Below are 21859 nucleotides of genomic sequence, written 5' to 3' on the forward strand. Positions count from 1 at the left end.
TAATATACAGTATATTATTTGGTGGAGGTCTTTGACAGGATGACACATCCTCTAGCCTCGCCACAGGGCAGACCCTATTTCTCTCTGTCGGTATTTTCCCCTAATCAAACATGGGAAAATGTATGATGCAGCAGGCAGCATGAGAAAGGCTTGCTTTATGCCCTGTGCCAACACAAACAATGGTCAGCGCCAGTGCAGACGGCCGGACAGGGAGGTGCTCCTCTAGGGCTCAATAGCCCCAGTGTCTCTGGCCGGGGGTCTGGGGTGTTACAGAGACACTGTGGTCACTGCCAGGGTAGCGCAGGGGAGCACACGGTGGGTTTGCAGATCTAGCAGACCTCCAGCAGAAGCCCAGGGCTGAGGGAGCAGGCTACAGAGAGCAGGAGAGGGAGAGAACAGGACACACAACACAGAGGGAAGGTCTGGAGAAGAGATTAGCTGGATGTGGTTTGGAAGGTGAGTGAGTGAGGGGGGAATGTGAAGGGGCTCTCTTTCTCGCGTACTCGTTTCAACCTCCTTGTAATACTTACGTGGTACGGACATACTTCAAAAGAATAATTGTCTTTTTCACCTTGTGACTATCCGGTCACTGATGCGATTAACCAATAGTGCAAGCAGATTAAACCGACAACAGCTGTTATTGTGAGCCGTACAGTCAATTTGCACAAATCAACAGCGTCATTCGATTTCACTTTGCTTTTTGTGTCTCTAATTTGATTGCATAGACAGGCGTGCTTGTCAATGGCCCAAAACAAACACAGGCCAGTTATTATATCAAGAGCTTTTCTACTCACACAGTTTGCGCTTGGAGGACAGCTATCAGGTTTCAATCTATTTTTGGGACCGTCAGAAGCAGACAGTTTTTACCCTCTGATATATCAAAGCCATTGAAAATCCGTTTAGGAAACAGACAAAGGAAGGAGAGCCGGGGGAGGTGTCTTTTCCAACGTTTGGCCTTCGCTTTACGGACGGGGAGTCCGTCTGATGATGGATTGGTCACCACGGTGCAGTTAGACCAGGAAGCAGATGTCAACTCAAAGTTGTAGTTGGGTTCTAAGGGTTCTGCGGTGTTTTGGCTGCTGAAGGATAGTTAGGGAGTTGTCCATTTTATCCTGTCGATTAGAAATGTTTGAAATTTACTGGAGATGAAAAACAATGCAACTGTACTTCTATTTTTACAGCACCAGAAAACGACGAGACTCAGTTTGATTACGTTTAGAAATTGAAACCGTGTAGGCCTGCCATGTACTGCTTTGGTGTTTGACGTTTTGATTAAATTCGACATGTATCTATTTTTAAAGAAGCATCAAGCATTCTGTGATCGATAAGTCAATTGACCATCTTCACATGACGTAGGACACACATGCCTCTATGCACTGCTTCAAATAGAATGGTGCACCACTGACCGTCTTAACTCGCGAGCGAAAGCAGGTCGGCGTCTTATTCCATCCTGTGGATCTTTGAATAACTCTGAATAACTCTATCTCCTTGATTCCACCCTCCCTCCCTCCTCCCGCCATTGTCGGCAGAGATGCCTGACCTCCTTGTCCTATGACTTCATGATCATAGCTCAGCTCTCCCTCAGGGTCGCTGGGCGTGTGGCTGTTTATACATATGCCTCTATGCACTGCCTTGCTATGTTGTTGTGTTAGGTCTCTTCATGCAGTGTTGTGTTGTCTCGTTTTGATGTGTGTTTTGGCCTGTATTTATATTGTATTTATTTTTAATCCCAGGCCCCCGTCCCTGTAGGAGACCTTTTGCCTTTTAGTAGGGCGTCATTGTAAATAAGAATTTGTTCTTAATAATAACATCTCTGGCCAGCAGGTGGCCCTATCACTCTGGACCAGGGATGGGCAACTGGCGGGCCCCACCCCCATCAAAGTGTCATGCACTCTGTGTAGGCTAGCCCTTAACCACGGATCTAGGATCCGATTACTCTACCCCAATCCTAATTTAGCCATTAGGGCGACGAAAACATATCTGTCCCTGCGCAAGTGGTTAGGGATAATTCTGTGTCATGCACTCCAGTTGGCATTCTGTGTATTTATATTCTCCGTGGTCACTCACGTTGGGGGTAATCTGAGCACAGTTCTGTATGTAATGGCCGACCATTAGGGATACTCTTAACTGTAATGGCAATACTCTAACTGAGCCTAGTAATGTGTCATATCTCCTTGTTGTGCCCTACAAGTAGGCCCATTTTCAATGGAATTTCGTCACTGAGCATTAGACAAAAAACATTCTTCTACTAGGTAAAAATTGGTCGTTCTGCCTCTGACCAAGGCAGTTAAATTCTCATTGCAAATAAGAATTTGTTCTTAACTGACTTGCCTAGTTAAATAAAGGTTAATAAAAAAACAAGTACCAGCATTCTCTGGGTAGAGGTGGTGGTGAATTGTTCATTTCCCTGACAGTGTGTTTACCACAGTGTCACCTCCATTCTCAAATGGCTCTATTTTTAGCACAGCAGCACTGTGCTGAAGCATGGTTCTGTACAGGGGCGGGGCTTGAAGAGACTACAGTGAAATATGAGACCTGGTAAAGAGGACTGGAGGGAAAAGATTTATTCATGGTCAAACACAGCTCCAGTCCGTTCCCAAAAACACAGGGAAAATGTTTATTTTTTGATTTTTTTTGATACAATCTTAATCAAAATGATTGACAGCTGTAATGGCTGCCAAAGGTGCTTCCACCAAGTGTTAACTCTGGGGTGTAAAGACATACGCAATCAATACATGCTTATTTCTTATTCATTTGGAAAATGTTCTTTCACTTTTATAATGTTGAGTAGGTTGTAGAGATCGGACAGGGAAAAATATCTAACGTTATACCTTTTTTAGATTACATTTTAAGGGCAACGCCTGGTGCTGTATGTGTACTGGAGGACAGGCCGTGTGCACCCAATGGTGCGCTTGGCTGAGCGTGCCACCTTCTCAGTTCCTTGCGGTCAGCGGCAGTGGAGTTGCCGTTCCAGGCTGTGATGTAGCCAGTCAGTATGCTCTCGATGGTGCTCCTGTAGAACACTGTGAGGGCCCTCGAGGACGGGCCAAATTTATTCAGCCTCCTGAGGTTGAAGAGTTGCTGTCGTGCCTTCTTCACCACATTGTCCATGTGGTTTGACCATTTCAGCTCCTTTTTGAGAACTTTTTCACTATCTCTACAGTTGATGAGGATGGGGGCGGGCCCAGCCTAGTTCAAGTCCACAATCAGCTCCTCTGTTTTGCTGACGTTGAGGGAGAGATAGTTTACCTGGCAACACACCGCCAAAGTGCCTACCTTCTCACATTAGACCGTCTCGTGGATGTTGGTAATTAGGCCTACTACTGTCGTGTCGTCAGCGAACTTGATGGAGTTGGAGTTGGAGTTGGGGGGGGGGTGATGGGGTCTTTGACTAGCCTCTCAAAGTACTCCATGACAATGGAAGTGAGTGCTACGGGTCGATAGTCATTCAGTTCAGTTACTTTCCCTTTCTTGGGCATGGGGATGACAGTGGACATCTTGAAGCAGGTGGGGATAACAGCCTGAGCTAGAGAGAGATTGAAAATGTCTGAAAACACAACAGCTAGCTGTTTGAATGACTTACAATGACTTACAGTTGAAGTCGAAAGTTTTCATACACCTCAGCCAAATACATTTAAACTTAGGTTTTCACAATTCCTTTAATCCTAGTAAAGAAATCCTTATTTTAGTTCAGTTAGGATCATCACTTTATTTTAAGAATGTGAAATGTCAGAATAATAGTAGAGAGCATGATTTATTTCAGCTTTTATTTCTTTCATCACATTCCTAGTGGGTTTACATACACTCAATTAATATTTGGTAGCATTGCCTTTAAATTGTTTAACTTGGGTTAAACGTTTCGGGTAGCCTTCCACAAGCTTCCCACAATAAGTTGGGAGAATTTTGGCCCATTCCTCCTGACAGAGCTGGTGTAACTGAGTCAGGTTTGTAGGCCTCCTTGCTCGCACACACTTTTTCAGTTCTGCCCACACATTTTCTATAGGATTGAGGTCAGGGCTTTGTGATGGCCACTCCAATACCTTGACTTTGTTGTCCTTAAGCCATTTTGCCTTTGGAAGTATGCTTGGTCATTGTCCATTTGGAAGACCCATTTGCGACCAAACTTTAACTTCCTGACTGATGTCTTGAGATGTTGCTTCAATATATCCACATAATTTTTCTCCCTTCTTATGCCATCTATTTTGTGAAGTGCACCAGTCCCTTCTGCAGCAAAGCACCCCCACAACATGATGCTGCGATCCTCTTGCTTCACGGTTGGGATGGTGTTCTTCGGCTTGCAAGCCTCCCACTTTTTCCTCCAAATATAACGATGGTCATTATGGCCAAACAGTTCTATTTTTGTTTCATCAGACCAGAGGACAAAAAGTGCGATCTTTGTCCCCATGTGCAGTTGCAAACCGTAGTCTGGCTTTTTATGGCGATTTTGGAGCAGTGGCTTCTTCCTTGCTGAGCGGCCTTTCAGGTTATGTTGATATAGGACTTGTTTTACTGTGGATATTGATACTTTTGTACCCTTTTCCTCCAGCATCTTCACAAGATCCTTTGCTGTTGTTCTGGGATTGATTTGCACTTTTCGCACCAAAGTACGTTCATCTCTAGGAGACAGAACGCGTCTCCTTCCTGAGCGGTATGAGGGCTGCGTGGTCCCATGGTGTTTATACTTGCGTACTATTGTTTGTACAGATGAACATGGTACCTTCAGGCGTTTGGAAATTGCTCCCAAGGATGAACCAGACTTGTGGAGGTCTACAATTTTTTCCTGAGGTCTTGGCTGATTTCTTTTGATTTCCCCATGATGTCAAGCAAAGAGGCACTGAGTTTGATGGTAGGCCTTGAAATACGTCCACAGGTACACCTCCAATTGACTCAAATGATGTCAATTAGCTTATCAGATGCTTTTAAAGCCATGACATTATTTTTGGGAATTTTCCAAGCTGTTTAAAGACACAGTCAACTTAGTGTATGTGAACTTCTGACCCACTGGAATTGTGATACATTGAATTATAAGTGAAATAATCTGTCTGTAAACAATTGTTGTAAAAATGACTTGTGTCATGCACAAAGTAGATGTCCTAACCGACTTGCTTAAACTAAAGTTTGTTAACAAGAAATGTGTGGAGTGGTTGAAAAACGAGTTTTAATGACTCCAACCTAAGTGTATGTAAACTTCTGACTTCAACTGTACATCCTCCATGAAGAATGTAAGGGCATAGCCCTCCTTGTCCTCAGGGGCTCTCCTCGGCAGCTCAGAGTAGTTTTCTCGAATTTTGAGAAAAAGGTGTTAACTCATCCGGTAGGGCTGCGTTGCTGTCCAGAATGTGACTGGCGTTCTATTTATAATCCGTGATCATTAGAAGCACCTGGCACATACGCCTCGTATCTGACCCTCTGAATTGCTCCTCCACTTTGTCCCTGTACTTGTGTCTCGCCATCTTCATGCTTCTACACCTGCATTGCTTGCTGTTTGGGGTTTTAGGCTGGGTTTCTGTACAGCACTTTGATATCAGCTGATGTAAGAAGGGCTTTATAAATACATTTGATTGATTGATTCATCGATCTGCGTAGGTTGTATTTGTACTGTTTAACTATACTCCTTCAGTTTCCTGACAAGGCTGCCACGTGATCAAAACAGTTTTGGAGCATGGATTCTGATTGGTCAGACCAGTGTGGTAGAGACCTGACCACTGGAACATCCCTCTGGAGTCTTTATTTGTTGGTGGGGAGGAGCAAAATGGAGTCATGGTCAGGTTTTCCAAGAGTAGGACGGGAGATGGCCTTATACCCGTGTCGAAACGACCTGTAGCTGTGGTCCAGCGTAGAATCTGCATGAGTTGGTCTGAAAATGTGTGGATAGTAATTCGGGAGCACAATTCTCTATTTACTTTTGTTAAAGTCCCCCGCGGCAATGAACGCTGCCTCCGGGTACGCGGTCTCCAGTTTGTTCAGGGTTCAATGAAGATCTTTGAGAGCATTTTTATTGTCGGTTGGGGCTCGATGTACAACGCCATGGTGGTAATTATTGAGGAGTCTCTCGGAAGATGAAAAAGGCGACATTTAATGACCAAGTATTCCAAGTTGGGAGAGCAGAATCTCGCAAAGTTTCCCCCTTCACACCACTTATTGGTCATAAAGCAGAGCTCTCCGCCTTTTATATAATCCGTTTCGTTGTATATAATACGTTTGTATGTCGGAGGAAAGCCAGAGTATGTTGAAGAATATGATGTCCCTCTGGAAGGAGATCCTCGCTCTGAGGTCGTCAAGTTTATTCACTAATAATTGAAAATAGAGGGGGCTGGGTGCAGCAGCTCAATACTGCATAGTTAATTGTGTAAAAAAAGTTAATTGTGTAAAAAAAGAATCACCCCCCAAAAAAAGATCGGCCCCCAAAAAATCTAATTTGTGTTTTTAAACCTCCTGTTGTGTTCAGTCAAACTGAAAAATGTAGTTCATTTAATCTGATTGTCATTAACATTCCATGACTTTGTCCACACAGGGCATCTGAACACACAAAATACATTTTGATGATTTTCATTACATTTTAGGTATTTTGTTTAACTTTTGTACACCTGTGGTGTTCCCGGTGAATTGGTGAGACTACAATTAGTGTATAAAATTGAGTTCAGGCACATTTCCTCTCCCAGACCCCCACATGCATGTGGGTCTGAGCACGCACATACACACACACAGTTACTTCACTCCCCTTCTTGGCTTCCATGGCAACCCCCATGGGAACCTTTCCCCAATAGAATCTTTCCCCCATGGGAACCACACCTGTTGGCATTCTCACAAACAATCGCAACATTGTTTCAAGAATATGTAGAACTTTTCTCGCAGCTCTGGTATATAAAGCTTTTTTGAGGCCTTGCTCACAATTCATTCTGTGGCAGCACAATAACCAAACGATATACTGTATGTGAGGCACTTGATCATATCTTTGATCATGACACTGGTGAGGAGGAGAGAGGCCAGGAAACTGACAGTGAAGATGCATTAGAAGAGGAAGTGTCAGAAGTTGAAGACAACACAGAACATGATTCAGGACAAGAGACAACCGATGTGGAACAATCCAGTGATGAGGAAGAGGGCCTGGCTAAGGTTGTTACATTCCGATCAAAGAATGGGAATTTGTCCTGGTCTTCATCCCCACCTGAGAGGTCGGCTGACGGTTGAAAATGTTATCAGGATGACCCCAGGGCCAACGAGATACAACATATCCAGAGTTGATGACATAAAATCCTGCTTCGAACTGTTCCTGACAGAGTCAATTGAAACTATAGTGATAAACAGGACCAAGTTGAGGGGAGACGCGTTTACAAAGACAACTGGAGGAGGTAGACGAGACACGTCCAAGCATACGTGGGTCTCTTGATTTTGGCTGGTGTGTACAGATCCAGAAACAAATCTACCACCAGTTTATGGGATGCAGAGTCTGGTCGGGCAGTTCTTCGCGCTACTATGTCACTCCAGACATTTCACGTAATGGGTGATTCGCATCAACACTATGTTTCATCTGAGTATTTGTTATAGTCAAAATAGTCCATACATTCTGCTTTTTTGTACTCAAAAACGAGTTGTTTGAGCTCAGGTCAATGAGACCTACAGGCCATAAATAGCAAATAGAAGTTCAAAACTTAAGTTGATAAAAAGATCTAACACAATATTAGGTGATAATATGGATTTATAATCAGCTATAATGGGGTGGTCATTTTGGACCGGGAGCACAGAATGAATTAACATGAAACGAACACAACAGGAGGGTTAATTGATGCAAGCTAATTGTTGTTTTGCTGCAGTGAGAGACGGAAGGAAGAAAAGCAGCCCATATACAGTGGGGAGAACAAGTATTTGATACACTGCCGATTTTGCAGGTTTTCCAACTTACAAAGCATGTAGAGGTCTGTAATTTTTATCATAGGTACACTTCAACTGTGAGAGACGGAATCTAAAACAAAAATCCAGAAAATCACATTGTATGATTTTTAAGTAATTAATTTGCATTTTATTGCATGACATAAGTATTTGATACATCAGAAAAGCAGAACTTAATATTTGGTACAGAAACCTTTGTTTGCAATTACAAAGATCATACGTTTCCTGTAGTTATTGACCAGGTTTGCACACACTGCAGCAGGGATTTTGGCCCACTCCTCCATACAGACCTTCTCCAGATCCTTCAGGTTTCGGGGCTGTCGCTGGGCAATACGGACTTTCAGCTCCCTCCAAAGATTTTCTATTGGGTTCAGGTCTGGAGACTGGCTAGGCCACTCCAGGACCTTGAGATGCTTCTTACGGAGCCACTCCTTAGTTGCCCTGGCTGTGTGTTTCGGGTCGTTGTCATGCTGGAAGATCCAGCCACGACCCATCTTCAATGCTCTTACTGAGGGAAGGAGGTTTTTAGCCAAGATCTCGCGATACATGGCCCCATCCATCCTCCCCTCAATATGGTGCAGTCGTCCTGTCCCCTTTGCAGAAAAGCATCCCCAAAGAATGATGTTTCCACCTCCATGCTTCACGGTTGGGAGGGTGTTCTTGGGGTTGTACTCAACCTTCTTCTTCCTCCAAACACGGCGAGTGGAGTTTAGACCAAAAAGCTCTATTTTTGTCTCATCAGACCACATGACCTTCTCCGATTCCTCCTCTGGATCATCCAGATGGTCATTGGCAAACTTCAGACGGGCCTGGAAATGCGCTGGCTTGAGCAGGGGGACCTTGCATGCGCTGCAGGATTTCAATCCATGACGGTGTAGTGTGTTACTAATGGTTTTCTTTGAGACTGTGGTCCCAGCTCTCTTCAGGTCATTGACCAGGTCCTGCCGTGTAGTTATGGGCTGATCCCTCACCTTTCTCATGATCATTGATGCCCCACGAGGTGAGATCTTGCATGGAGCCCCAGACCGAGGGTGGTTGACCGTCATCTTCAACTTCTTCCATTTTCTAATAATTGCGCCAACAGTTGTTGCCTTCTCACCAAGCTGCTTGCCTATTGTCCTGTAGCCCATCCCAGCCTTGTGCAGGTCTACAATTTTATCCCTGATGTCCTTACACAGCTCTCTGGTCTTGGCCATTGTGGAGAGATTGGAGTCTGTTTGATTGAGTGTGTGTACAGGTGTCTTTTATACAGGTAACAAGTTCAAACAGGTGCAGTTAATACAGGTAATGAGTGGAGAACAGGAGGGCTTCTTAAAGAAAAACTAACAGGTCTGTGAGAGCCGGAATTCTTACTGGTTGGTAGGTGATCAAATACTTATGTCATGCAATAAAATGCAAATTAATTACTTAAAAATCATACAATGTGATTTTTTGGATTTTTGTTTTAGATTCCGTCTCTCACAGTTGAAGTGTACCTATGATAAAAATTACAGACCTCTACATGCTTTGTAAGTAGGAAAACCTTCAAAATCGGCAGTGTATCAAATACTTGTTCTCCCCACTGTATTTAGCTTACTTTCGCGTACACAGTATACTGTCTCCACTCTTTGGTGCTATACAACATGACAGACAAATTCCACCCTATTCTAAACTTAAGAGAGCTCAGGCATTACTAACGGATGTAGAGACACGTTCAGAAGACCTTCAGACATCACTAGTCGATGTCTGATGATCTTTGATGGTTCCTTGAGGATCCCAGAGGCAACACATCTGTTCCAGCTTTGCTGCCAGCCAGAATTTGATCTGATGAGCAACGCCTCATATCCTTTCATTACTGTCAGTCCAGCCCATTTATCCATTTGTTTCCAGCTCCCTGTTAGGCACAGGAATCCCCCCCACCCCCCAAGAGTTAACGGGAAAACTGTGTTCGTTTTTACTTTTAACGTGTTGCTTACTATTCACTCCAAATATCCCGGCCCCCTACTTCTCTGTTAAACCGCTGCCGTATCAAACAATGACATCGGCCAAGCTAATTGCTTCCAGACCGGGCCGAGAGCCTGACTTTTTTCGTTTTATTTTCCATTTCTGGTGCAGCGCTTACCGGCTTTGGCTTGCAAAAGCAGATATGATAAACGGTGTGTGACATCACGTAGACAGCGTTGCACAGCACAACTCTTTCATATACAATTTTCTTTTTTTTACTCTTGTGAGTGGGTCTCCAGGAAACTAGCTATCGCTTCAATGGAAAAACACTTGAGGTCTTAGGAATCTGCAGTGCTGTAGCAGATGCCCGTTTTTCCATTTTCATTCATATTTTCGTTTCCTTCTCTGTATGTAAGACTTTCGTAACTCAATATTCTTCATGAAGTGCTTTTCTTGCTAGACTGAAATATGGAAATGATCTGTGAAGCTACAACTTGTATGCCATGCGGTGGAGATGTCCCCGATCTACTATGGCTCTTGCCAAGGCCAGGAGAGGCAGGGAAAAGGGGACAGGAGAGGGTGATGGAGTATGAGCTGAAATGCAGGGAGGCCATGTGCAGTGAGTTGGGGGAAAATAGGGGTTTTTATGAGCAGAGAAAGGGCCTCCTGTTGGAATGCCCAACTATGACATCATTCCCATGGAAAGAGCCGTGCAGACGCTTGGATAGGGCAGAGGGGATATAGAAGGTTTTCCACACATACTGTATACAGAGAGAGAACGAGAGCGCGAGTGAGAGCGAGATGGAGGATGTAGATACAGAGAGAGAGCGAGATGGAGGATGTAGATACAGAGGGTGTGTTCAGTGTTTAAAAAAATCTAGACTTTTCTTGTACCCAAGTTGAACGGTGCTAGGATGTGTGTTTGGCTTACTGTATTTAGTGAGATAGTTGAGATTGCTGCGGGGGGAAAAATACACTTGTCATCAGAAAACAGGATTTAAAAAAAAATGCAGATCATTCATCTAAACTAGAAATAGAGGTCCAAGAATCGATTCTTGATTCTTCTTGAGAAAATCCTGATCTCCAGATTACTTGTAGACATTACTTGTATTACTTGTAGCTTTTCTTCAAACAATACGTCTTCCTTACATGGATAAAATTAGCCTGTACTTGCATTATATGCCTGTACTTGCATGTACAACTCCAAAATGTTAATCGACCATAAGAAAAGTGATTTTCTCCAGACCTTGTAATCATTGCTAACGAATCGAAGTGCCCTTTGATTATGCAGCTGCCCATCTCAACCCTGCACCAGACTGTAATGAAATCCTCCACTCATATCTATTCATGTCTTGTTTCGAAAACAAAATGTCAGCAGGGATTGAGTTTATTTATTCATCCCTTGTGATGAAACAACAAAGTTTTGACTGCCGCCGCAGCCCACGGGGCTTTGATAATATTCAGGACTCATCAGGACTCATTTGAAATGGCTGGTGGACGCTTAGTTGCTCTCCCCTCAGGTTTCCTAACGCATCTGAATTACAAAATAATGAGCCTTTAAATTGGATTGAAAGACGTTTTAAGATGTTGTGAGTTTTTGAAACCGTTTTTCTCCTTGGTGTGGGCGTTTCGTTTACTGTCGGTCGGAAACTAAACGGGGACTTCTAAACAGTGGAAAGACTGCGTGACAGGTGATTCCTGTAAGTCTAGTCGTGTCTCTGCTGCTGCGCAATGTGTCGACAGCTGTACAGCAGCACTAGGGTCTTGGGTCTCAGTCATCTCCATCTGAAATAGATCCTCAGTCCGTCTGCCTTCCTCCTGCTACAGCGGCACAGCCGTCTGCTCTCTCAATAACCTTTATCTTCCGCACCCGGCGCTCAGCTCAGCTCAGAGACACACGGTAAAATATTCACATTTTGTTCCTCGTGTGCTTCCTTCTATTTCTCTCTCTCTGTTGGTCTCTGACTCCATCCCTCTCTGTGTCTCTCTCTCTCTCTCTCTCTCTCTCAATCTTCTGTTTGATGTCCCAGATGGGAAAAGGGGCCAAAGGAAGCAAAAATGTTCTCCACGGGGAGGCCCAGGGTCCAGGCTTGTAATTAGAGGACATCACCACCTTCCTCCTGAGACAAGCGCGTCAGTCCCCAGTAAACCTGACCCATCTGGGAACCATTCTTCCTATTTGTCCGGTACCTGCTGTCATTATCCCCCCAGTTTGGCCTAGTTCCCCCATGTGCCCCAACCCGTTCTCTCAGAGGGGTAATTGTTCTCTGGCCCTGTCCAGTCAATCCTAAAGAGCCTAGAGAGCACAGCACCTCGGGCAGGTAATGGTATTACTGCAGCTCATGTCTGACTGACACACTTGGTTAACTAAGCCATTATGGCACAATGGGAGACATTCCATGTGCTGCTCCATTATCTTCCATCCATGATAGAGCACGAGAGAACTGAATACAGACATTACAAAGAATGCCCGAAGAGACATCTTAAAACAGGAAGATGACAAGAATAGGGGATGAGAGAGGGTTGACGACAAAAATAGAGAAATGGAGAGGGGCATAGATACAGAAAGGCTAGGGGACTGTACACTAGCTCTTATGTCCTATGGGATTGCGGTTAGGATTGCATTAGGGGCGTATAGAGAGAGGAGGGCTGCTAAATTCATATTGAGGAAGCCTTCTCTCCCTATTTTTCCTCTTTGTATATATCCCAACATTCTGCTGGACCCTGAAAGGCTCTATTAATAGAGGTGCCTCCATTGCTTGCTCTCTCTGCGTCGGACAGCTCCACTCTTCCCACTTACATTCCTCCACTGGGTTGACCGTGGACTAACTTCTTTCACTTCTCTCTCTCTCTACCGTCTCTCTCCCTTTCTCTCTACCATCTCTCCCTACTTCAGCCCTCCTCTCTCTCTGCCCCTTGCTCTTTCCCCCGTCCTCTCTCCCTCCATCCCAGCCTCTTTCATGTTTTTTTTTTTGTTACTCCCTCAGATAAGCATGACTGAATGACTTCTTCTATCCTCCTTGGTCCCAGGGTAATTTGTATTCTCCCCTTATGCCATTAGCGTGCTGCCGGAGGAATTCCACCCCCTTTCCTCTGCCTAGCTACAGAGCACACCCCCTTCCCTGCTCCCGCCCCCCTCCATACTGCTAACAGGCCAGTGAAAACAGCCCACACAGGGAGGGAGAGGGGGAGACAGAGAGAGAGAGCGAGATCCATCAGTGGCTATACATGACTGCCACTTAGCAGTCCCTGCTAGCCACCTGCCTGCCATACATCCATAGGGAGCTGTCTTGAGAGGACCAGGCAATGGGAATATTTGCTGCTAACGTGAAGCTACACCCAGAGAGCTAAGCGATGGGACATCTGTGAGGGATCCGTAGGCAGTAATGGGGACTGGTAGAGTGGGCTGGTGATGCCTCGTCTCGCGACTGCTAGCCAACATGTGGTGTTTGCACTGTAACTCCGAGAAGACCCAGTCCTTACTGGAGCTGGAGCTGGACAGCTGGTAAGGCAGGGTGGTACCCAGGGTGGGTGTACTGTCTGAGCTGTTCGTTTGTACACGTTGTCATTGGGTGAGGTTGTCATGACTTGCGATAGGGGGGGGGGGGGGGGGGGGAATGTTTCATAAACAGAAATGTGTTTTCGTGTGTCTGCGTGCCTGTGTGCCTGTGTGTGTGTACAACAATCTCGGTATGCGTGCTCTGATATGTGTATGACATGCTGAACAGAGTGCTGTTCCAGTGATGTGCGTAGCATATCCACATTTACATGAGCCAAGGTAGATATCTTACAGTAGTGATAGCAGGGTCACGCTAATGTATTCTGTGCTCTCACTTAATGCCGTTTTGATATCTGCTCTTCTTTGATCAAAATAGACCACTTTCACTTGGCGTCTTTGCATACCTGGATAGAATAATAATAGCTTTACTGAATGTGTTACAACAATACTGCTACAGTATAGTGCCAGTGTAACTGACGTGTATGTGCACTGTACGTCTGCCCATCCTCATGTGTTGAGGACCATTCCATTGCTGTCCTGTAATGGCTGGATCATCAAGGGCAGGTGCTGAGTGCACTACGGCTCATTTAATTATTCATTACTGAGAGAATGACAGCCTGGCTGTTAGCACCGCCACTAGAGAGACACATGACAACTGGCAGGCTCAGGTTCAGACAGAAGCCAGCCAGCACCAGGTCTGACTGGGCCTGTGTTGGTGGGGTAAGGACTGGACTGTAGCAGCCTATATGGGCAGTGCTTTGTGGATGACTTCCATAGTGACTGAGTGAGTGGTCTGTGGATGACACGCCACCGGCGAGCCAAGTCGCCACTCTTTCAAAAAGGGTCTCTTGTTTTTTTTTTACTGCATTCCTGCTGTGCCTGTTAATATCTGACAGTTGGTTTAATACCGAGTGGATTTCTTAATAATATGAATAATGTGCTTCGTTAATCAACCCCATAATCAGTAAATCAATCAGGTGAGAGTCATTGATGCGGAACGCTGGACTTATTCACTTACAATGGAAAGTAATGCATAGAGAATGAAAAAAAAGAATGCTTCACGATGATGAATGAATGGGGCTCGCATGACTAGTATAGATGATTGTACCACCTCGTGTGCCTGTACACAATCATTTGTATAATAGCACCTCATGACGATAATACCAAGTGCCTATTTGACAGAGCAACACTGATGGACATGGGTGAACATCGCTAGGGAAGGTACTTTTTTTTTATTCGATTTTTTTAAAAATTGATTTGGGTTATTATACCTCAATGTTGAGGGAGCTAGCACACAAGTGTTCTGCTGCACCTTTTTTACCTGCTGTAACTGTGTAGGTGACGAATGCAATTGGCTAAACATTTTCCTCACAGTAGTATTAGCATCTCTGTGCTGTACATTTGTGGATGGTTAGGTATGACTGCGTTGAACCTGTCGTAGCCACAGTGGCTCAGACCGACATTTCATATCTGTGTGGAGCTAGATATAGGTTAAAGTGACAGTGTGAGGCTTAGGCATACAGTAAGCTCCACAGTGATGATTCCAGGCTAAAACTATTTACAGTAGAAGCATGATTCATTGCTAGACAATGGCAAAATAGGCGTTGCAACAGAATTGTGGCGGGTATCAATGTTTGTGCAGGCCAGATGAGACCGTTTGTCCCAGAGACTACGTGGGACTGGTGTTCTGTCTAGACGGTCATTCCTTTCTCCTGAGACTGTGCCAACTTTCCTGCTAGCGCACAACCACTGAAACGGAATTAGTTAACAGTAGTTTAAAATTGAGAAGTCCAAATCACAGTAGTTTGTAATCACGACTGTGATGATGTCGACTACATAACGTCTAGCGGAAAACTCTCCTTAATGATCCCGTCGGTTAACTTGGCCGGCACAGCTAGCCAGTTTCCAGCTGTACTACACTGTAAATTCCAATCTGCTTCCGTATACTAGCTCTCCTTTGTGAGTCATTTAAAAAGATCCACTAACATGATTCTTGGACCTGAAAGGAGTAATGTATCGGAGTGTTGTTCAGACAGCATTGTTTATTATTTTTTCTTCTAACACTGCGCTTGCACTACATCAGATGGTTGCTGTGTTGTCTGCTTGAACTTTGACCTCCGAAACATTCCTACACGTCTGCGTCTTTTGTCGACCACTGTTTGCATTTGTGTTTATGAGCTCTCTGAGTTACTGGCTGGTGGTAGAGAGAGAGAACATCTGTTTTTTTGTGTGTGTTTGGAGAACATGTGCTGGTGGTCTACAGGAGAGGACTCACTCCTTGTGGTGTTAGGGTTAGGGGTTAGGGTGTGGGGTTAGGGGTCAGGGTGTGGGTTAGGGACTGTAATGCCACATTAAGTTAATAATTGATTCATCTGACTTACGGTGAGACTTTTGTCCCCTCGTTGTTTCTTTCGGAGTACCAAAGGCTAAATGAGAAAGGGAGTGACATTCTGCCATATAGCAAGCTAAACATATTTCACAGTTGATGAGAAAACACAGACCGTCACACGTGAATGAAGGAATAAGGTGGGTGTGTGTGTAGACGTGTTTAACTATACAAGAATAGTAAACTAACAAACATTTGACCAACTGGGGACACTTTGTTAGTCCCCAGTGGGGTCTCCCCACAAGGCTATTTCTAGGGGGTTTAAGGTTAGAATTTGGATTAGGGGTTAAAGTTTAAGGTTAGGTTTTGTGGTTAAAGTTAGGTTTAGGGCTAAGGTTAGGGAAAATAGGGTTTTGAATGGGAATCAATTGTGTTGAAAGGGCAAGTGCTACACTGGAACTCCTCTTGCGTCAAAAACTCCAACCTGCACATAATAACAGTCCGCTATTCCCAGAACCTCCGTGGATGTGACTCCTCTTTTCCAGGATGGCAGGAATTTTTCTCCCTCTGGACTGCGTGATGGAATACGCTGAAGTCTATGCATGTTTACCAGGAGGGGAGGGAGAGAGGGAAGACCCACCTCTGGGCCCCCAACTGAAAATCCCTACCAGCTGAGTTGACGTACTCCTCCAGTCCTTCCAAACCCAGACCAGGCAGCGAGCTAGGCGGCTTTAGGTCTGGCAGGAGGATCTTAGACCACCGTTGCTGCTTCTAGTTTGCTAATATAATAAAAGACAAGTCAAACTTTATTTAAAGTGATGGGGAAAGCAATTTGAATCTCTTTTTTTGGGGGGGAGGTGTTTCTTATATTACTTCATTCATTACCTTGCCACTGGTTTACCTTTCTTTTTGGTGCTTTGTTAATCCCCGTTGTATCTGATTGGCTGAGAAGGACAGTGGATTTGTAGTCATAACTCAAATAACCAAGTGGAGTCTGTAGATGTGTTGTTCTTTTAAAAGCTCTCTCCTGGAGCGATGTCATCTGAAGCCCTGCTTTCCTCTCCTCCTCTCTCCCTTCTTTTCACCGCAAAATGAAACATCTGCTCACTAATACGCCGCTGTTTCTTCCTTCCGTCCCCCGTCCCCCCCCGGTTCTTTTCCCGCCGTCATGAACAACTGACCTGACAGAGGAGAAGTGAGGCTGGCCTTGAAGAGAACATCACTCGGAGTCTCTTTCTCTCGCCTTCTTCCTCTTCTTACTTACATTACACCATCTTGGTGGCTGACGTGGGAGAAATAAAAGCAGAGGGAGAATGGGTGATGGATGGAGCTGGAGAAGTGGAGGAGGAGAGGGTGAGGTCAAGAATGCTGGTGAGTGTCTTCAGTATTCCATGGAAAGGGCCAGCGCAGTAGAGGAGAGGGAATCGCGCACTGTAAAGCAACCATGTCCACTTAGCTACTATCTTACATGGCCGGACACAACGAAGAACAAACCCCCGAAAGCTCTTACACTAGCGTACAGAAAACAGGTTCTAAATCTCTGTAGGAAAGCTTATTTTTAAACAGGATCAGGAAAAATAAGTCTTTGTTTATGTGAAAAACACAGCCAGCATCATAGAGCAAGAGGTTCACTATAACACGGTTCAGGGACTTTGTGATCAAATGTATTTATGAAGCCCTTTCTAGGTCAGCAGCTGTCACAAAGTGCTTCTACAGAAACCCACCCTAGAACCCCAAACAGCAAGCAATGCAGATGTAGAAGCTATGTTTATTCGGTTCGGTGTAGTCTGTTACGCCAACTAAACCACCACTTCCAACAGTCCCCTGAAATGAATATAAAGCATGGTTATCGCTGGTCTCTGGTGGTACTGTGGCAGCATGCTCAGTGCGCTTGCCTCTCACTCCAGGGAAGGACGCATGGTCACACAGTCCGCCACGACAGATGGTCGGGGACACTCGTCCCCGCGGCGATTACGCAAGACGTGTGATTTCACTCTGTCACACTGGGTTTGTGTTTGGTGCCGCATGCAGTAAATAGGCCTCTGTGTGTATTGTAGCTGTAGCTAGCTGTCTGCAGGTCTAAATGGTCTAGAGACAGGACACTATGTGTATATCTAATGTTCCAAGGGAGGCGGTTAGCATTCACTTACTGTCAAGGTAGCCCGTGTCACCATGCCCTTATGTGACCCTCTGTGTCTCAACCCAAAAGAACGGGGGAGTTGGAGAGAAAGGGAGACTTAATGTTATCCACTTAAACTGTCACAGGAATTTACTCTGATATAGTCTGTTGACAAATTGGTGGGGAAGAAAGCTGTGGAAGGAGTATAGCTCCGATTTATGTCTTAAAGTATTGTCTTGCTGTGACGATGAGTTTTAATACATTAAATTCATTCATCTCACAACATTCAGTTCAACTCGATAAGGTGTAGCTTATTTATCCCAAGGGACAATTATTTTTGCTGGGCTTAAATTGTAAATGCAGACAACGTATAACGACGTGATACATACTAGGGCTGTAACGGGTCAATTGTATGGTCGATAGGCTGTTGAACACCTGAGATTTCTTTCGTCGTTTTTCGTGGTGCACAACACACCTGTCTTAGTCGCGCCTGTCTCAGTGGACTAATCCATTGCGGAGGCCACGGGGATGGAACAGTCCATCACCGTAAGACGTCGTACTGAAATTATATATGGTTATATTATGTCGAAATAATTGTGCAACACTAATGAATCTAATATTATTTTATAACAACTGCGCTTTCTCCTGTGTTAAATGCGGTTTTGAAACATAATATTCAGTGGGCTGTAGATTTGGCGCCTTTCCCTATGTTGCTATGTGCATAATAGCAAAGTTAACCAGCATATTGGGATTGAATCAACGCGTGGGAGGCAGCAGCAGCAGAAATGAGGAAACGGCCCTTGCCTTAGCCTAATTGTCTAAGAAAACTGAAGAGAAACTTAGTTAGGTCTATAATCAATAGCCTAGCTGTTAAATGTGCCTGACTTTATAAATCATCCATATACATTTACAGAAATAAGACGGATATTGTTTCTGTTGCCTGTTTGAGTGTTTGTTTAATTGCCTACTAATTCCGTGAGCACCAAGCCTCACGCAATGGCGCAACGGGCAGATAAAGCAATTTCCCAGATTTGTCTGTTTTTTATCTTTACTATGCTGTAATAAAGGCTTTACAAATGTTTTTCTCGTTACAACGGACTGGTATTACTCATCATTTATTTAGTGTTGTTTACACTGTTCCAAACAGGCAGACAAATAATATTGTAATCTTAACAGAACTTGTTTGTCACACATAATATGCAGCTCCTATACCCTCCTTTTTCTTGATCTCCTTCTTTTTGTTATTACAGTTAATATTATGGCCGTCATTATAATAATAAGTAATGTCGTTATCATTAGTAGGCGTTGTATAGCAGCCTTGTATAACCAACATCGAGCTGTAGGCCTAAGAGCGCATCCTGTTTAGTCTTTATGCTGTAACTGACTTAGGCCTATAGTTCAATATATAGGCTACTGTATCAATCATTCATTCGTTCATGCCGTCACACAGCATACGAGACCGTAATGCTTTGAAATGCAACCAAGCGTTTGTTTTGCAACTGTTTTTAGTCTGCTGTAATAAAGGCTTTACATATAATTTTTTCCAGTTAGAACAGACTCTCCGGACCACTTATTTAGCGTTTACACTGTTCCAAATGGTCCGAAAAAATTATATCGTAATCTAACAGCAACTATTTGGCACACAATATTCACGCAACGCTTGCTCCTATACCCTCCTTTTTCTTGATCTCCAGTAGTTTCCACAACTAAGTCAAATGTCTTCCACAGTTCTGAATTCCCCTTTCCCTCCTGAGCAACCGGTAAACATACGCCCGTTTCGAGTTTATTTTTCACTTCCTCTGCATCCATTTTGTGTCACTTGTTACTTTGTTCGGAGTTTGTTATAACCAATTTATCGATGTGATTATGATCAGCTATAGGTCAGGCCCTACTGATCACGTGCATGCGATGCTTAGATGTTTCACGTAAAGAGAGCAAGGGTTGAGGGAATAAGGAATGTTTTTCCTAAACAAATTAGTGATTTCGGTAACAGAACTTTTCAGTCAGAAACAAGTAAAAAGGAAATGGCTAAATTGATGTTGCAGCTTCAGCACGGACAGCGCAATAAACACTTGCTGTACTGTGGTGCCTTTTCGCTGCAGTAGGGAAGAGAGCGAGACAATGCTCTCACACAGGCACTCGCTGTCATTTTTTTTTAACACAGTGTGACCATCGGGCTCTTTCTTGAGTCATTTGTGTGTCTTAATTATTTAATCGAACAGTGTGCTTAAAGTATCAGACAAGCTCAGTGCATATGGAGTTTGATTTTATTCAAACAGGGTGTGTCAATAAACAGGGTGTGTCTGTCTATATATTGAAAAATAAGTTTAAAGATTTCGACCAATCGATTGGTCAAAAGAACAGGACAACTCTTGGTCGACCAATAAAAATTTTTTTGGGGGGGGCAGCCCTAATACATACACAACCGTCACTTAAAATTTTACTGCAGGACCCTCGTTTTTGTAGTAGTTCACCATTCTGTGTCTGTATTCAGCTAACTCCTCCACGTCCCAGGTGGCAGCCTGGCTGTCTGCTATAGAGCCACGCCCACCAACATGTTTACAGAAATCACACTTTGCTGTTTGGTTGATAGGCAGTTGAATGTCTAAAACGAATACAAAAGGCCTCACAAAGCACAATGTGTCCCTTTCAGAGACGTTTTAAACTGATTGAGCTGCATTGAAGCTGGAGTGGCTTTGGCCGTTTCCTCGATGCCTTTCACGTGTTAACCCCTGTGACTCCTTAGCTGTGGTCTGCATACGTTAGTAGTGCTAGTGCCCATCTATCAGTCAGAAGGCCCCTACATTTTAATCAGGCAGTTGGAGGGCCCACTAAACTTTTACTGTGGGTGTAAACATGGCGTCGGTATATATTTGGGATGCAGAAGGGTGTGTCGTGAATATTCAATACAGTTACTGTGGTTAGACTTTAAAGGTCACGACGGCCCACTATAAGGCTGGAAATACACTGTGGTCATGGTCAGGGGATTGACACTGTGGTCAGCTGTGACTCTGACATCTGTTTGTAGGTCGCATGTTATAGGGAATCGACCTTGTTTGGTACTTTTGGGTGTGGTGTAAGATGAGTCAAATAGTCTGAATATCAATTTCTGTAAACAATTGTCCAGTATCACTATTTCTCATTTAGCGTACAATGGAAATTGGAAAAGGCATTGCTAAACTGTGAAATCATTGCTAAAAGCCACACTGGCTGTAGTTTGCATTGCAACTTGAAGATTCATTTCCTTATTTGTAGTGTACATCCAGCAACAAATCCTCCTGGCTGTAACTCGGTAGTTGGCAGTCTCCTGTATGAGGAGGGCAGTGGTTGTATGTACCTAAGAAACAAGGGGTGTGTCAGGTGTACACTAACAGGTGAAGTCACTATTCAAAACACAACACGTCCTGTGTTAAAGTGAAAGCACCTGTGACCAGAGTTAAGACAGGAGTTATATTGTGAAGCCTCCCATACACACTTCCACGTTGACTCATTGAATCGTCTTCCGTTTAAGTCGGTTCTGAATTATTGTTAACGTTTGATGTATTTACCTTGTCACCGTGCGCTCCAGCTGGACTTTGGAATATATATTGGACTCTCTTTAGTAGAAGTGAGGCTCCTAAATGCCAAACATGATGTAACTGTCATTGGTCACTGGTTGAACTTTGAACTGCCTGGTGCAGACTGAGTTTCCTGGAGGAGCGTGTACTCAAATCTTCAACATGGTGGACAAGGCATGGAGGAAGAGTTGGCAGTTCATCGAGAACAGGATGTCTCTGCGTGTGAAGAAGCAGTCTTCTCAAACTGTTGAACGTAAGAGTGAGTGAGTACCCTCTCCTGTTTGACCATATGCTGGGTTGAAGGGTTGGGTTGCTCCGGTTAGTTTGTTGACGCTCCACCTGGTTCTTACTGCTGTGGGATTACGTCCTTATCAATATCCTGACCGTGTTGAATTTATTCATAGAGATTGGGTTGGTGACATGTTAGAAAATGAATAGGGCTGTTAACAGTCATATTTCAAATGGTTAATCAAGGCAGACCCACTTACATGCACTTTTAATCAGCGCAGTGTTGAGATGTAGGCTGTGTCTAGGAATGAGAGTAT

At 44.2% G+C, this 21859-nt stretch overlaps 1 protein-coding gene across 8 annotated transcripts in view; it reads left to right on the forward strand.

Moving 5' to 3' along the window:
* LOC139556958 (IQ motif and SEC7 domain-containing protein 1-like) overlaps positions 1–21859 on the forward strand; it is a 184387-nt gene that overhangs the window by 135010 nt on the left and 27518 nt on the right. The window contains exon 1 of one of the 8 annotated variants that reach the window (XM_071371155.1): positions 266–456. The exons of 5 other annotated variants lie outside the window; for them this stretch is intronic. In XM_071371155.1, the coding sequence (XP_071227256.1) occupies positions 443–456 (14 nt within the window). In that variant the 5' untranslated portion in view covers positions 266–442. Of the gene's footprint in view, positions 1–265; positions 457–12992; positions 13319–21178; positions 21578–21859 lie in introns of those variants that run through there. 2 more of the 8 variants (XM_071371153.1, XM_071371151.1) reach the window with 2 other exon arrangements.

This window comes from Salvelinus alpinus, chromosome 28 (genome assembly GCF_045679555.1).
Source record: "Salvelinus alpinus chromosome 28, SLU_Salpinus.1, whole genome shotgun sequence".
Lineage (NCBI taxonomy): Eukaryota > Metazoa > Chordata > Actinopteri > Salmoniformes > Salmonidae > Salvelinus > Salvelinus alpinus.